The sequence below is a fragment of the Pyrus communis genome, chromosome 11, assembly GCF_963583255.1.
Source record: "Pyrus communis chromosome 11, drPyrComm1.1, whole genome shotgun sequence".
NCBI classification, from domain to species: domain Eukaryota; kingdom Viridiplantae; phylum Streptophyta; class Magnoliopsida; order Rosales; family Rosaceae; genus Pyrus; species Pyrus communis.
Genome location: NC_084813.1, coordinates 18,511,266 through 18,527,796, shown reverse-complemented (window position 1 = coordinate 18,527,796; position 16,531 = coordinate 18,511,266). Strand labels below are relative to the sequence as shown.

The following is a 16,531-nucleotide window of genomic DNA, read 5'->3' as shown; positions in this document are numbered from 1 at the left end:
CTGATAAAGAACTGAGCCACCACCACACCATAACTCTTTCACTCACTTCCAGTGTTCTGATTACAAAATTCTCTAGAGACAAACAAAGAGAGATGGTTGCGAGTGGTTGCAGTGGGCATGAGATGTGGCCCTGGACGGGGGAGGGTGCGGTGGTGAAGGGATGAAAAATTTGCAGAGCTGAGCAATGTCTCTCTGGTGAGATGAAGGGCCATGTTGGAATACTAAAAACCAACTGATGACACAATTGGTAAAACAAGTCCATTCCAATTACCAACTTCTTTCGGAATCCAAATCCCTCCCTCGTATAGGGAGTCCAAATCCTCCAAAAACAAGAATTGGATTCCATAATTTAGATGGGACCCACATAAAATTTAATTCCTCCATGTTAAGTAAACAAAGAAGTGTTTCGTAATTAGAAATTAATTTCGTATTTTATTTCTGATTATAGGTACGTAAACATGTTATAAATATGAGGGTCGTTAGACCTCACACATATAAGTTTACATTTCTTGATAGTACATTGTCTCGGCCACGGGAACCATGAGAACTGAGAAGTGAGACATGTATACTTTGGCTTGATTACTTTTGACGGAACATGGCTTTTGTGCCTTTACAGAAGCTACCAAACATGGTCCTTGCGTTTAGTATATTTAAATAATATGTAAATTTTGTATAAAAATATGGTGCCTGTTGTGTAAAATAAAATTTTAAAAAGTTATGGAAAAAAAGTTATTAATCCTCTCTCTCCTCTCTCCTCTCTCCCCCTCGAAGAAATCCCTCCTGCATCCTAACTCCCTTTTCTCTTTCACGCAACGGCGCTGTTGTCCACCGATCACCAATGATCGTCAAATTATACATCCAGAATCCTTTTCTCGCCCTCTCTCTGTTATGAACTGAGGATTGTGATTATCTTAATCACAAATTAAGAGTCAAGTTAGTTGTAATTGAGGATCTTACTTGTTATTAGGGAAATTAGTTAGAAATGCCAGCTGGTAGTAGTCACACTTCATGTATAAGAGCACTTGCTCTTTGGTTTGTAAGGAGATCAGAATTTACAAACAGAAATACAAAACCAAAAAACAATTCAAGAGCTCTGCTCTCTCTCTCTTCCTTCCCTCTCGATCCCTCTCTATCCTCTGTGACTTGCAGGTTGATTAAGGGGTTAGAGATTTGGATCTATCACTTTCCAAACCCCAGGCTAGTTTCTACAAATTCGTAACCAAATTTCCTCAATTTCAGATCTAAGAAATGTAAGGATTTTGATCGGCTTTTGTGTGTTTTGTAGGTATGGGATAGGCGGGACGGCGAAGAACGGAGTTGGAGTGGCGTCGATGTGTGTGATGAGGCCGGAGCTGGCGGTGAAGTCGAGCCGGTGGTTATGGCGCGAGTTTTGTGTATTTTTGCATTTTCAATCTCGATTTTACACTGCTTCAATTTGAATTAGGATTTTTTGTTGCTGTTTTGTTATTTTAATCTGTCACTGGTTGTATAGATTGCAATACAACATCAATTGGATTGTTGAAGAGTCAAGTTTTCTTGGTGTAATTATTGTTCTACCTAGATGCTAAGAGTGTGAACATTGATTTGATGCTTGTGTGTGTGTGTGTGTGTACATACATATATATACATATATATATATATATATATATATATATATATATATTTATATTTATATGCAGGTGGAGCGGAGGTGAAAGCAAACAAAGATGTTCCACAGATACGTAAGTTGTTTATCTATTTTCAATATATTGTTCTTAGCTCATCACGTTTTCTTTCAAATATGTCCTGTAAAAGCTTTATTTTTCAATTCATAAAAAGTTGCGGGACTCTTAAAAGTTATAGGCAAGAAGGGAATGTGGTAAAGTGAGCTTCATTGCATGAAAAATTGGGGTCCAACGCCTGTGAGTAATGCATTGAGTTTTTTTTGGTGGTAATGCATTTTTTTTGTTTTGGCCCTTGAACATCACTGGAATATGTGGTAGTTGATATCATATCTCTTCGAAGGGATTTGGCCTTACTTTTGCCAAAGGTGTTGATATCATATCTTTTCAACTGTTTCTTAATTTAAGTTTTTATTTTTTCAATGGGTTAAATTTATCTTACATTTGCCGGTCTCAAGCTCAGATAAAGGAGGAGGAAGAGGGCGTCAGGTAGTTAACAGCCGGCACTCCTATCTTATGTCGAATCCTTGGGATGCGATCATACCAACTCACATGCATCGGATCTCATAAGAACTCCGAAGTTAAGCGAGTCTGGACGAGAATAGTACTAGGATGATGACCTCGTGTTGCATCACCCCACAGCTGACCCCACCTAATAGGAAAAGGTTTTGTTGTGTTGTTATTTTTTTAATGGGATAAACAGCTAACGATGAGAATTGAATTTTTAAATAGAGTACTTATTTATAGGAAGCAGGGTCTTAGAGAAAATTGTAGTAAATTCAAATTCATTATTGTTATTTTCCTTTTTTCACAGGTTCCTGAAGCTTATGATCGGCCTCTCTTCTCATGTATTGATATAACCTGGTAATGTCACAGGTGCGATCAATATTTTCGAAAGATGATTGTGGCGTGGGGAATCCAAATCATGCAATCATCTTCTCTAGTCAGTAAGTGCTATAAAGTCAAAAAGGGTAATCATGATTGTATTTTATGCTATTCATTTTATGGGTCTATAAAAACATGTCAAACGCATTTTATACTCGTTTTGTATCCGTAAAATGAAAAATTATTTTGCAACATTACCAAACATGCACTTATCCTCCCACTAATCTCCACAAATGAAGAAAACTCTCCCAATAATCTCTCCAAATTTAGCAAGGTAGGGAGGGATTAGTCATAGTGATTAAGTATTGAACTTGTGATCTATGTGAGTTATACTTGAGATCGTACCATTTATACAACGTTTTTAACTTGTTAATGATGGGAGAGGAAGGGGATAGCAAACCTGAGCGAATTAAACTCCTTCCGTTACTAGCTTGGGGATTTTCTTCATTTTGAACAGTTACACAGATATGATTGATGCGAGGAGGAGGTTGTATGTATAGACCTATCAAGACAAGAAAATATGTCATATAAAAGTGAAAGAAAATAATTAATAGAAAGAGAAGGGAGTTTGTGGTACACTAACAGTTGTAAACCCATTGTTGCCAGAAACTGAGCTTCGCTCAGCTCGGGAATGAAGAAGCGTCCCTACCTAAATATTCTAAAGGGGTCAACTGTAGGCGGTCCCGAGTAACGGCCAATTTTGGGCAACGATGAATTAAATCCCATGAGATATCTGTTGATTTTTAACTTTACAAATTCTCCATAAATAATTAGTTTGCTATAGTAATTTGTAGCTATGGGAAAAAAGAGTCAACTGTAGCTAGAATAAGCTATTTATTTTTCAAGTTGCGAATTGATAACCATTTCTTTTTTAGTTTTTGTAATCACGTTTTTAATTTGAAAACCAAAAACTTGTTTGATAACTACATTTAGTTTTCAAGTTTCAAAAAAATAAAAATTGAAGGCAATTTTTTTATATAGTTTTCAAACTTTTAATTTCAGTTTTCATTTTTTTTTTTTTTTAGAAAATTGAAAGTAGTTTACCAAACAACTAAAATGATTATCAAACGAACCCTCAACAGCATGTTATTACTCATATTTAAAAACTTTTACCAAATTCTTTGGATGTAAAACAATTGGAGATTATTGTAGCGCCATGAGGTCCTTTGTCTGGCATTAAATCTTCAAGTGGAGTGACGGAGTAGAGATATCGAGCCATATGCCGATGCCCAAGCAAATAAGCTAACACAATTGGAAGTTCGTTGTTTGAATCGGGAATGCCGAGTAATTTTTCGTTCCTTGTTACCATGCATTGAGCCATTTCGGTAATCCCTTTAATTGCAGCAATAGCAAGAGCTGTCCGACCATCCTGTGTTGATTTTATTTCCAAGTCGCCCTCTTCCATCAACGACACCAATTCTTTCACAATATCCACATGCCCAGCTTCAACTGCAATGTGAAGAGCTGTCTTCCCAGAAGATGGATGTCTTACTCTTACTGCCTCCGGATGTTGGATGCAAAAGTCCTTTGCAGTTTCCCAACGGCCAGCTTGCACAGCCTCAAAGAAAGGTTTACACTGACATTCAAATCCTGTCAAATTTATCGTGTTTGTTATTGTTAATTTCCCCATACTAGTTTAGTTTGATGCATGAACTATTCTGTAGTTAAACTTCAATCATAGAAACGATGGAAGATAATGTTAAGGGTTCCTTGTTATTTAACTTTTTAATGAAGTTATATGACAACTAGAAAAATTATATGGGATCATTGTGATTAACACTCCAAAGTTTTAGGAAAATAGAGCACTGAAATTTAATCACAAAGAAAACCAAGAAATCATTCATGCCATTAATTAAATACACAGTTTAAATATGTTCAAACAAGGCTTTTTAGCCAAAATAGTTATTGAGATTTGCAAACTTTGGCCCCTGGGATTTAAAATCAATGGAAGTGGGTCCCTAAGATTGTCCATCATTAATCATTTTGGTTATTCGGTGAAAAATCATGTTAAATAAGAATCAAAATGATAAAAAAAAATACCCTCAATTTAATAAATAATAGGTCAAAATGATTTGACAAAATTTGAGGATATTTTTTTCATTTTATCCTTATTTTATTGAGATTTTTCAAGGAATGATCAAAATAATTATTTGTAGATAAATTCAGGGACCAATTCTATGAATTTCAAATCTTAGGGACCAAAGTGATGAGTCATTCAAATCTCCAGGACCATTTTGGCGAAAAAGCCTTCAAACAATAAAAAATAATGCTAAATGCACATGAATATGAATATGAATATGGTTATAAAATTTATATTATAATTACACATTATATGTCCTTGAGATCATTTACATTTTACTACAATGCTCAAGATTGATTAAGTGTGTGGGATTGTGCAAGGGAAAAGTGATCCCAATATGATTGCAGGAGACTCATTTACAGTAAAATCTCTGTATAGTAATAATGTTATGACAAAACCAATTTTATAAGTATAGGAAGATTATTACTTAATAAAGGTGTACTTAAAAAAAAAAGGTTAATCTCAGTTTATTACCCTGGAGTTTTTTTTGTTTTCAACATTTAATACATGAAGTTTTTGTTATCCCAAAGTGGTATATAAAGTCATAATTTTGGACACTTTCGTACATCCATTAAGTTTGCTGTTAAATCAAACGTTAACTAGTGACTTGGCGCTCACATGGACAGTGACTAGGTGCCACGTGTCATAGAGGCCCACATAAATATTAAAAAATTTAAAAAAAAAGTTTTTGGGCCCTACCTCAACCCCTGACCCCCTCCCTCTCTCCCTTCTTTCATCGCTCAGCTCCAAGTACCTCTCCCCCCACACCTTGATCAACACCATTGTCGCCCCTTGCTCCAGCAATCTTCCCTTCCTCCATCGCTACTTCGCCCTTGCTGCTTACTTGATGGCAGGAAAGCTAGGGTTAGGGTTTTGTTCTGAGTCGGCGGCACCACCACTGTCACTGTAATCCGACTGTTCTGCCTCTGTGACGCCAGTGACAAGATCTTGTCGTCCTTTTCCATCGATGCAACTGTTATCCCACGCCGATCTGGATCAGTCCGATCTAGATCCAAGACTCGGTGGCAAACTGCGCAGAGGTGTGTTGAATATCACTGATCTAAGAGCTGGGATTGGTTTAGAGGGATTGAGAGTAAGGATATGGTAGGTGCTACCATTCGCTAGAGGTCGTATGATATGAGATATCGGCGATGTGAATTTTAGGTTTTTGGGGAAGGAGAAAAGGCTTGGTGGTAAGGGTGGGTATTAGGGAAGGGGAAGGGTGTCAGTGGGTGAGGGGTGGATGGGATGGAGGGGTGGAGCCGTGGACAGGGTGGAGGGGATGGACGAGGTGGGGAAGACGAAGGGGGTTCTGGGCTTCTTCTTCTTCTTCTTTTTTTATTTTTTTATTTTTTTATTTTTTTAAGACTTTTATTTAATTAATTATTTTAATATTTTAAATTTGGGTGAGAAATTTTTTTTTTTTTTTGAAATTTTAATTTCCACGTGGACCCCTTAATGACACGTGACGGCCAGTCATTGTCCATATGGGCGCCACATCATCAGTTAACAGGAGACTTAACAACCAAACTAACGGATGTACGAGACTGTCCTAAAATTAACACTTTAGGTATGACTCTGGGACGAAAAAAACTTCATGTATTAAATGTTAAAAACAATAAAACTTGAGGGTAGTAAACTGAGATTTACCCTTAATAAAATGACTTAAATATCCTTAATTAAAGTTATATGGATACAAAAAACGACATTAGTATTGGAGCATACCAATTTTGAAGATGTAATGTTGGAAAAAGAGTCACAGTAATCCCTAAAAGTTAGTACGGATATGTAACAATAAATTATTGGCTTATTAATTGATTCAACCCCCCCCCCCCCCCCCCCCCCCCTCTTTGAAACTACCATTTAGTCTTACTTTACTCTTTGAAACTGGTTTTGTCTCGCTTTGCCTCTGAAACTGCAATTTTTTGTCCCATTTAGTCTCAGGTCACCGAAATCAATGAGAGTGAACTGAGACTAAATGAGACAAAATCAGAACCAAAATCGCCAAATTAATTCAAGGAGTTAGATTTGTACATTGTATCAAATTAATTCAAGGATTTATATTTCTACATGGAACTAAAATCGCACACATCTGCGGATGGAGGTGAAGATGAGTGTTGCCCTTGCACTACGGCGTAAGTTCGAACCTCATCGACTCCATAATCTAACATCTAATCTAACAAATCTATTGTTTGACAAAAAAGATTAAATGTGTTGGAATGAATTTTTCTATTGATATTGTTTTCATTTGAATTAAGTTATATATTATGTTTGAATTGTACATCAGTGGGATAAGATTCGGTAAGAAAAAAGATTTGTGGGATAAGGACTCCTTGAATCTCTTATCTGCGCAAAAGATGGACATGTTATGTAATCATTAATTTTTTTTATTAATACATGTATTGTGGTTTGATATAACATTCCTTAAAGTATTATTTTAAATTCTTACATTTTTTAACAAATTTTCGACATTTTCTTTGAAGGCAACCGATATTAATATTTTTATAAATTTGTATTTAATATTTCCACCTATTTCGATATTTTAAATACTAGATGGCACACAAATGTGGCATGAAAACATAGTATCTTAACATTTTCTTAAGAAAAAAGTATAGACAATTATTTAATTAGATAATGAAATAGGAAAGGATTTTCATTTTTTCCCTGTTGTTTTGGCAAGGAGGGACAGACGCACCTGTGCTTGTATTGGGCACTAATGGATGAAACACGCGTGACATGGCCGCCGAAACACCTTGTGCCATGGTCTCCCAAAGACCTTGTGCCATGTTCCACCTGTGATTCGGTGGAGCATATCATATGTAGTATCTAAACAAACAAAAACTTAGCAATGAAATTAATGTAGTCTAATTACTACTTACGGATTGGAAGGAATGGAAGCCAACAAACTGCAGGTAGCTAGTTATTAAACTCTATTAAGTATGCAAATAAAACAAAGGATTGCATTGGCAAACTAATAAGAAGAAAATGGGGGAAAGTGGGAAGCTACTTAGAAATGAAGAGGTGCATGGGCTGCTTTTCCTGGAATAATATTACGGATCAGCTGGACACGCAACCTCCGCTGGAATATTGGTATCATATTCCCAACATAAATGCAAAGTTGGGCAAAGCCTTGTTATTTACTGAAGAGGATTCAATAAACAAACCTACCTAAAGGTCGAAGGAGTAATCAAATGTAACCAATACAAAATAACAAAAAGAAAAAGGGGGCAATAGCCACGCTCAGAAAGCCAGGAAAGAAAGAAAAGGGAGGTGACTTGAGTCCAGAGCCCTCACGATTGTTCCTTAGTATTCTAGGGGTTCTCGGTAACCAGTGATCAATGAACGCATGATTACTTGTTTTTAGATTTGATATTAAGAATGAAGAATAAATAGATATGCTTTTAGTATTGTAACCTCTACTCTTAGTATCACACAGGAGAGTGACCAAGAAATTGAGATTCCAGTATTTTTGCTTATGTCATATATTCTTTGTTGAAAGTTGACCCGTAGAGTTTGTCTTTTTTTTATGTAACAACGACTTATTTAAACTAAGATTAGTAAAGGATTTAGTACAGAAATTGACATTCACAATAGTCAATTGAAAACGAATACCACTAGATTGTATTTCCAATCTAAAACTTGAAGGTTAAAGTTTATGAAGTCATATTTGACTCTAAATGTGGTGCTGCAAGTTATTTTATATGCGATGCATATGAAATCAAATTTGATTTTTAACTTTAACTCTTGTAAATTAGAAGGAGTCTAGTCAAATTTAGAGACAAATATAATTTTTGTATCTTATGTGGTGAGAATCCCATGTTTAGAGCTATATCAAATGTCAAATATGACTTTGCACTTGAATCATATATGAGTATAACTTTTCTAGTACATTGGAGATATCTTATAGTTTTATTAATATATAGTAATATATATTCTCCACACCTGCAATGGCCCCAATTCATGTTAGGGAACGGTGAAGCAACCCACCTTTTACGAATGGTGTAAAATATACTCATTGTTCAAGGTTTAATTTACACATTTGATTTGGGGCATTTTGGCCATGATTTGGAGCTTTTCACTCATACTCCCCCACAACTTTGATTCAATCCTCCAATTAAGTTAATCTTGTACCATTGATTAAGTTGAAAACAAAGCAGTTACTAAGAAATAGAAATGATTTATTCTACTCTAAGTTTTCATTTCTTTCTTCTTCTTCTTTTGTGATTCTTCTTCTTCTCTGTTATTATCATGATGGTATCAACGAGCTAGTCTTGCTTGCGCATTTGATTTTGAAGATTTTGCAGTTGCATTCCAAGTAAAATGTGAGATAAAAGCTAATCTTCATCCCAAGAATCTTGTTCTTCAAGCTCCCAAACCTACTGTCACACACGTTAATGATAAAAACTTGTTTTTTTTTTTTCATGAATTGAACATGAAATTGAAGTTTGGAGGCACCACATGAGAAATGGCATATTATACAGCCAGTCAGACCATGAGACAATTTTCAGTAGGTTTTGATTTATCTAAAACAATATATTTAAAGTTTGATCTACACTCAGCATTGTATTAGTTAAAACATACGTGTCAAACGAACGGCCCGACCAAAAAAAAACCCTGCCTGGCCTGTAGGTTTGGGTTGGCTATTTCAGCCCAACAACTTTAATTTAGTGGACGTCAAAATGTTGCGTAATTATGTGGCTTATGATGCCTGGAGCCCTAGTAGTACAAATCATCATCACCATATCTTGTCAATGTGAATGTTTTTTTCACATTTGTTGGTTACAATAATGGGCTGGTCGATCGGGGACTCGTTAGTTTATAACTTCATTTACATTGACCAGCTTTCGATCAAAAGTAACAGAATTTAGGATTTGGCAGTTGAGCTATAGTCTGCTGATTTGGCATGGGATCTGGTTGACCTGACCCTGTCTTTATTTCTCTAGGAGAATATACATTATCTGACTATTTTGTGCTGAAATTCGGGTAAAATAAATAAAATCGTTTGTAGAGGAAATGCCCAACTCACAGAGTCCCGCCGCTGGTTGTCTCTCCGAAGGCTGTTTCCGATTCCAAGAACTCCCAGACGTGTCTTGATCCCGATGCGAGCCGGGTAAGTGATTCATTTCTCGCCCTCTCTGTCGCGTTTGGTGTTTTTGTTTCTATGCATTCGCATAATGTGTTCTTGTTTGGATTGAAATTTTGGGAATTTTGTTTGTGTTAATGTGTAGAGTGTGTTGGGGATTATCCTGGGTGGGGGAGCTGGGACGAGGCTTTACCCATTGACCAAGAAGCGTGCGAAGCCTGCTGTTCATTGGGAGCAAACTACAGGCTGATCGATATCCCAGTCAGTAATTGCCTCAACAGCAACGTGTCCAAGATCTATGTGCTGACCCAGTTCAATTCCGCTTCGCTCAATCGCCATCTTTCTCGTGCTTATGCTACTAATATGGGTGGCTACAAAAATGAAGGCTTTGTTGAGGTTCTTGCTGCCCAGCAGAGCCCTGAGAATCCCAATTGGTTTCAGGTGATTAAAAAGCTTGTTTCAAATGTGGGGTTGTGTTGGAAATCGGGTTTTGATTGGTTTTTGAGCTTGGATTTTTTGTTTTTATTGGTTTTTGAGTTGGGATATTTGGTTTTGGTGCTTTACAGGGTACTGCGGATGCCGTGAGACAGTACTTGTGGTTGTTCGAGGAGCACAATGTGTTGGAATTTTTGGTTCTTGCTGGGGATCATTTGTATAGGATGGACTATGAGAGGTTTATTCAGGCGCATAGAGAAACTGATGCAGACATCACTGTGGCTGCTCTGCCCATGGATGAGAAGCGCGCTACCACCTTTGGTTTGATGAAGATTGATGAAGAGGGAAGGATTATTGAGTTTGCTGAGAAACCAAAAGGGGAGCAACTCAAAGCTATGAAGGTGAACGATCCACTTGCAGATTGTTTTTCATTATTTAGTGCATTACGTATGCGTTTCATTTTGAACTTCAAACGCTTGTGGGTTTAGGTGTGTGATTGATTATTGATGCAAAATGTTGTTTGTTATATAGGTTGATACAACTATCCTGGGTCTTGATGATGAGAGAGCTAAAGAGATGCCTTATATTGCCAGCATGGGTATATATGTTGTGAGCAAAAATGTCATGTTAGATCTACTTCGAGACAAGTTTCCTGGTGCAAATGATTTCAGGAGTGAAGTTATTCCAGGCGCAACTTCCATTGGTTTGAGAGTAAGTTTTCATTCATATATTTTGTTCTGTAATTTCTACGAAAGATCAATCAAAAGAGGTGGAAAAGATTGGATAGTTGTTGGTATTACATAATTGCAAATATCTTTCATTCGAAACTGAACAAATCCCTTTGTACTGAAAAAGATAGTATCCTAAATTGATTTTATATGGTCTGCTAAATATTTCCCAGTTCCACACTTTCTGTCCCCTGCTACCCTTCATCCAGATATTCAGCCCCCGGAATACTAATTATTAATGCCTACAGGTTCAAGCTTATTTGTATGATGGCTACTGGGAAGATATTGGTACCATTGAGGCTTTCTACAATGCAAACTTGGGGATAACAAAAAAACCAGTTCCAGATTTCAGGTACCTTTTATTCTATAACTTGTTTGTATTCCTGTTTTGTTTGGCCAATTCATATGTTATGCTCTCAGTTTGATCTGGATTTAGTATTCCGGCCTAATTTTGAACTTTATACTGTAGCTTTTATGATCGTTCATCCCCTATCTAAACCCAACCTCGGTATTTACCTCCATCGAAAATGCTTGATGCTGATGTCACAGATAGTGTTATTGGCGAGGGATGTGTAATAAAGGTAAGTTCTTTGTAGAAACATTCAGCATTTTGCTAAATTGTTTCATTATGATGCCACATCACAGTCCCGTGTTCTCTTCAATTTCAGAAAAACTTGCATCTATGTGCTATCGTTGCAAGAAACGGGGATCAGTATAACCAATTTCATTCCTGCTCTTTAACCCAATCCTATCTTTTACATAAACACAGAACTGTAAAATTCACCATTCAGTCGTTGGACTTCGGTCTTGCATAGCAGAGGGTGCTGTCGTTGAAGACACATTACTGATGGGAGCTGACTACTATGAGGTAAAACCTGCTGTAGATTTAGCACTTGCTGCTTTTTATTTTAAGTCAAGACATGACCGTATAAACATTTTTTGTTTGTTTTATAGAGATGAATGGACTTTCCTTAGAAATACTGTCATTGTTCATTTGACCTTTCTATGGGTTGGATAGATTATACTGATGCAATTGTTGTGATTGTCCCAGACTGATGCTGACAGGAGGTTCCTTTCTGCGAAGGGCAGCGTTCCAATTGGTATTGGCAAGAATTCCCACATTAGGAGAGCTATAATTGATAAGAATGCGCGAATTGGAGAGAATGTTAAGGTAAGCATAGTATCATCTTAATATGATTTTTTTTCAGTTTTTTATTAATTTTAAGTCTAAATTTTATGGACAGCCAATTTGAAACTTCTTAAATGGATACAGAAAACCGCCTCCTATATGTACTGCCTATTTCCCGCTTACATTCGATGCAATGTCTGGTTCGACATACATTCAAATTAGAACTTTATTCTTCTTAGCTGATCACTCAAAACATTTTACATTTTATCTTTATGAAACTGACCATCGACGAGTATGAACTACAGATTAACAATAGCGACAATGTGCAAGAAGCAGCAAGAGAAACAGACGGATATTTCATAAAGAGCGGGATTGTCACAGTGATCAAGGATGCCTTGATTCCTAGTGGAACAGTAATCTAGCCGCCTCCTTATTTTCCACTCGTTTAATGCCAAGAGCGAAGGTTCCTTTGAGTTACTGGGCTGAGATGCAGCTCTAGCAACTTAGCAAGTACTTTGAGCCGTTCTGTCTACTGTTCATGTAATGTCCATTTCACGGTATTACGATGTAGTTAATGAGGAAGAGACGAATTTGCTCTGTAGATGCTCAACTTCTATCTCAAATAAAGTTTTTTTGCCAATTGTTTACTTCACATCTTACCATGTTCACAGAGTCGATGTCTGAAACGTTAACATGCTTCAAGATTATGACATTGATACATCCCTTTCACAAAATTACACAAGCAGCCCTGAAAATTTGTGGACCCTAGGCAAGCCTTCGAAGTGGGGCACTAGAGTTCTCTGATCCTCGATCCTTTGTACGTTGATATATATTAAAAAAATTCGCTAAGTACATGAAAAAAAATCTATTTCTACATAAAATATTATTAAAAAATAATATAAAAAATATATATACAAACGTTACTTCAATATTACACACCTGCATTATTAGACGCAAATGTGCTAATTAAGTTTACATAATCTAATTTTTCAACCAATTCTTTTTCATTTCCCTATGATTTATTTTTTGATATTTTTATTGAATTTCAATTTTAAGAAATTATATATAAATTAAGGGCCTCCGAAGTGGAGGCCCTAAGCGGGCGCCTACTTCGGCTATCCTCACGGCCCGCCTTGTACACAAGAAGTGAAAAGGTGCTAATGTGATGTACGAAAGGAAATCCTTGATGGCTAAAGCTTCTTGGTTGACAAGAATAAGGGATAGTTTTCTTGAACCTCAATCTTGTAGAATCTACTTCTGTTTAATGGAAGAAATCATTGGTTATGCACTTATCCGTGCCTCTACCAATGTTGTTCAGTTGTACCATTTGGACTAATTTTACTCCACTTAACACGTGTTGTGCCACGAACGCTTGGGACATCCAAGTAGAATTGAACATGATGTGACATGAAGCGGTGTATAGGACATCCCCTTACCAGCAATAAGGACCTCTTACCTGTAAGCGGACCTTGCCAAACATGTTCACTGATGATCGACCTAGTATTTTCCTTTCATATTTCCTCATTCCTAGAATTACCAAGTATTCTCAGCTAGCTGTACATGATTTTTAAAATCACTTGTACTCCTAGTCTCCTATGACTAAATTACCACGTGTATATTTAAGCGTAGCCACATTACATAGAGTTTATGTGTTAGACCGTATGCACTTAAGTTTGAATTCTATTCATCAAATTTTTATAGGCTTAAAGTATAATAATATCGCTTGTATAAAAAAAATTACTGCATGATAATTTTGTTAGTAGAATTCAGACCTTCAATTACATGACAACTACTAAGCTCGTCAACATTTTTAACTAAATTCATTGTTATGAAAAATTAAATGTCTTTCCACAACTGTAAATTATTCTAACAAAATTAATTTTATACGTGAATCGATCTATTACCATAATTTTATAAATAAAGAACTAGCTAGCAAATGTACCCGGCCAAAAAATTGCACTAAAGCAAATGTGAGACTTTGTGGATGGTACCTCTAGCTAGCAACTATTAAAGCATGGTTCATCCTAGTGTTTTCACACCAAAATAAAATTTGATTTTCTTCAAATTAACAAGCTATATGTATAGCATGGGTTGGTTCAACGGAAGTGCAGTACTGCTGCTAGTCACGCTGGTTTTGTTCACAGTTACCATTTGTGATGCAGTCGAGAGAAAACATGTTAAGATCACAAACTCTTTGGAGAAAGGCCAGACCCTCAACCTTCACTGCAAATCCGGGGACGATGATCTTGGTCTCCAAACGCTTCCACCGAACGCCAGCTTTCAATTCCACTTCAAACCTAGCTTCATCACAGTAACAAAATTCTACTGCAGTTTTGAATGGCCAGGTGCATTTCAATGGTTCGATATATATGATAACTTTAGAGATGGTGATTATTGTGGAACATGTAATTGGGCTGTGTTTGAAGGCCATCCATGCCTGTGGAACTGGGACACCAACAATTACGACAGATGCTATAAATGGAATGATTAGTATAGTCCATTAATCAGTTATCTTTGGTTTGATTGAGTTTGGCTGTTATTATGTAATGAAAAATGAACTCGGATGAATTTATATTTTAAATAAATAATAAGAGTTTAATTGTTACTGTTTCTTAACAACATTATTTTACTCTTAAGGGTTATGTTTGTTCTAAACTAAAAGATGGGCTAGTCATAATTAACACAATTTTTGTTTTTTGTTTTTTTTGTTTTTGGTAACTTAACACAAATACACCAATTATAGCTAGCAACTGCTTGTTATGGTTAAAAAACAGGGAAGTACGAATAACTAACCAACCTCTAGTGTGATTCCAAATTAGTCCCAACCTTTATGGTTAAAAAAACAAGGAAGTACGAATAACTAAAATATTTCAAATAACCACAAAACATTTATAAATATAAACACTCGTTAGGTCACCAACGTAAAGTGATAACATCACTACTGTTAAGTGACAATGTCATCAAATTTAAGTAATGATATGGACAAATGTTGAGGCTAATTTTCATATTTTAGAATTTTGAATCCTCAATTTGAGCCCTTTCAACCAAATTAAACGCTAACTTTGTCTAGTTTAAAGGAATCAATTTGGGGAGTTAGAGCTTTATAAATGACGTCAAGGTAAAATCCCGCTGTAACACTTCTCAAGTTCCTCACTTAACGCTTCAATTTTTAAAATGTTAGATAATTATTTGAAAAATTTTAAAAGATTAACACCATTTTAAATTATCCCTAAACTGGGTAATTATATTAACTTCACCCTATAAAAACGTAATGTTTTTGGAGGCACTGTAAAAAAAATGAAACATTGGATTGTTTGAAAGATGTTTAAGTAAAAATTTTGAGTAATGTGATATTTTATTATTTTCTGTTACATGCAAATTAGGGGTGAGTAGAATCGATTGTAAGAACTTGAGTGCATAGTTAAATGTTCTTAAGCACTTGCTTAAGAATTTTGAGTACATTTTTGCTCACCCCCTAACACAAGGTAACCGTTGACCAATGTTTTAAAAGGCAAAGGCGTAGGCGAGGCGTTTCATGGATAGCCCTGCCTAGGAGAAAGCCTTGAGGTGAAACCTCACGAGACCTAAATTTTTAAAATATATATTATATATAATTTTATATGAAATGTTATAAACTTCTTGTTTAAGTGTGATTGTATAAATCATAGATTAGATTTGATTCCAGATGCCCGCGATGCACCGGATCCCAGTCCTGTGCTGGTGTATCCATGTTCCGTATACACGCCATCCCCGCTTGCAGCTAGTACATTGGTATACCTGCATCTGATCAGTGCCCATTTGGGCCATTGTTTTTTGGACCCGGTTTTTGCTGCCCGATTGTTGCTAATGGGCTTGCAGCTTAAATTGTGTTTGGCGCCTGATCAGCCCGTGTCTATCTAAGCCTAGTTTTTGGGCCTAGACCATAGTACAATTTTGCTCAGCCCACCCGTGGACTTTGGTCCATGTTTTTGGACCCTGAGTATTAGTTGTCTATTATTTTTAGACACTTTAGGTTTTATAATTTTTCACCCACACTTTAAATTTGGCCCGAAGTCCAAATAATTAATTCAATTATAATTATAGACCTGAAGTTTTATTTGCATATTTTCTTGTTGCATATTTCTGTATATATATTTGCGTTTGTTTGCAGGAACATATGAACCTGAAGTTCATAATTATTTCGAAACCTGAAGTTTCTAGAAACATGCCTTGTTTGAAAACCTAAAGTTTTCCTTAAAAACATCACCCATGACAAACCGAAGTTTTTTCATGCGAATTTAAACCAATAAATGTCTATTAGAACCCAAATGTTCTACTCCTATGTGAATGAATTGATTTTTCTCCATTACCAAACCACATCTTGTCCATTATTTTGTGCTAGGAACATGTCAAATTTGAACAAACTCAACTTTACAGCTTTGGAGGTTTCTGAAAGAAATTACCTCAAGTGGGTCCAAGATGTGAAGCTCCACCTCACTGCAAAGAATTTGCATCCCGCCATTGAAGATGAGATGGATAACCCAGTTCACG

At 36.2% G+C, this 16,531-nt stretch overlaps 2 protein-coding genes and 2 pseudogenes across 2 annotated transcripts; 3 read left to right on the top strand and 1 right to left on the bottom strand.

The window, feature by feature from the left end:
- The first annotated feature begins 2,191 nt into the window (after positions 1-2,191).
- Positions 2,192-2,296, top strand: LOC137709573 (5S ribosomal RNA; annotated as a pseudogene).
- A 1,254-nt stretch (positions 2,297-3,550) lies between these two features.
- LOC137707794 (uncharacterized) lies at positions 3,551-7,413 on the bottom strand. Its single transcript, XM_068446714.1, has 2 exons — positions 7,322-7,413; positions 3,551-4,136 (listed from the first exon to the last, which is right to left on the bottom strand). Exons 1-2 carry the CDS (start codon positions 7,410-7,412, stop codon positions 3,646-3,648), a joined length of 582 nt encoding a protein of 193 aa, XP_068302815.1. The 5' UTR covers position 7,413; the 3' UTR covers positions 3,551-3,645.
- Positions 7,414-9,091: 1,678 nt separating this feature from the next.
- On the top strand, positions 9,092-12,599 carry LOC137709123 (glucose-1-phosphate adenylyltransferase small subunit 2, chloroplastic-like; annotated as a pseudogene).
- A 1,488-nt stretch (positions 12,600-14,087) lies between these two features.
- LOC137709122 (S-protein homolog 3-like) lies at positions 14,088-14,492 on the top strand. Its single transcript, XM_068448248.1, has one exon. The coding sequence runs from the start codon at positions 14,088-14,090 to the stop codon at positions 14,490-14,492; it is 405 nt and encodes a 134-aa protein (XP_068304349.1).
- The last annotated feature ends 2,039 nt before the right edge of the window (positions 14,493-16,531 follow it).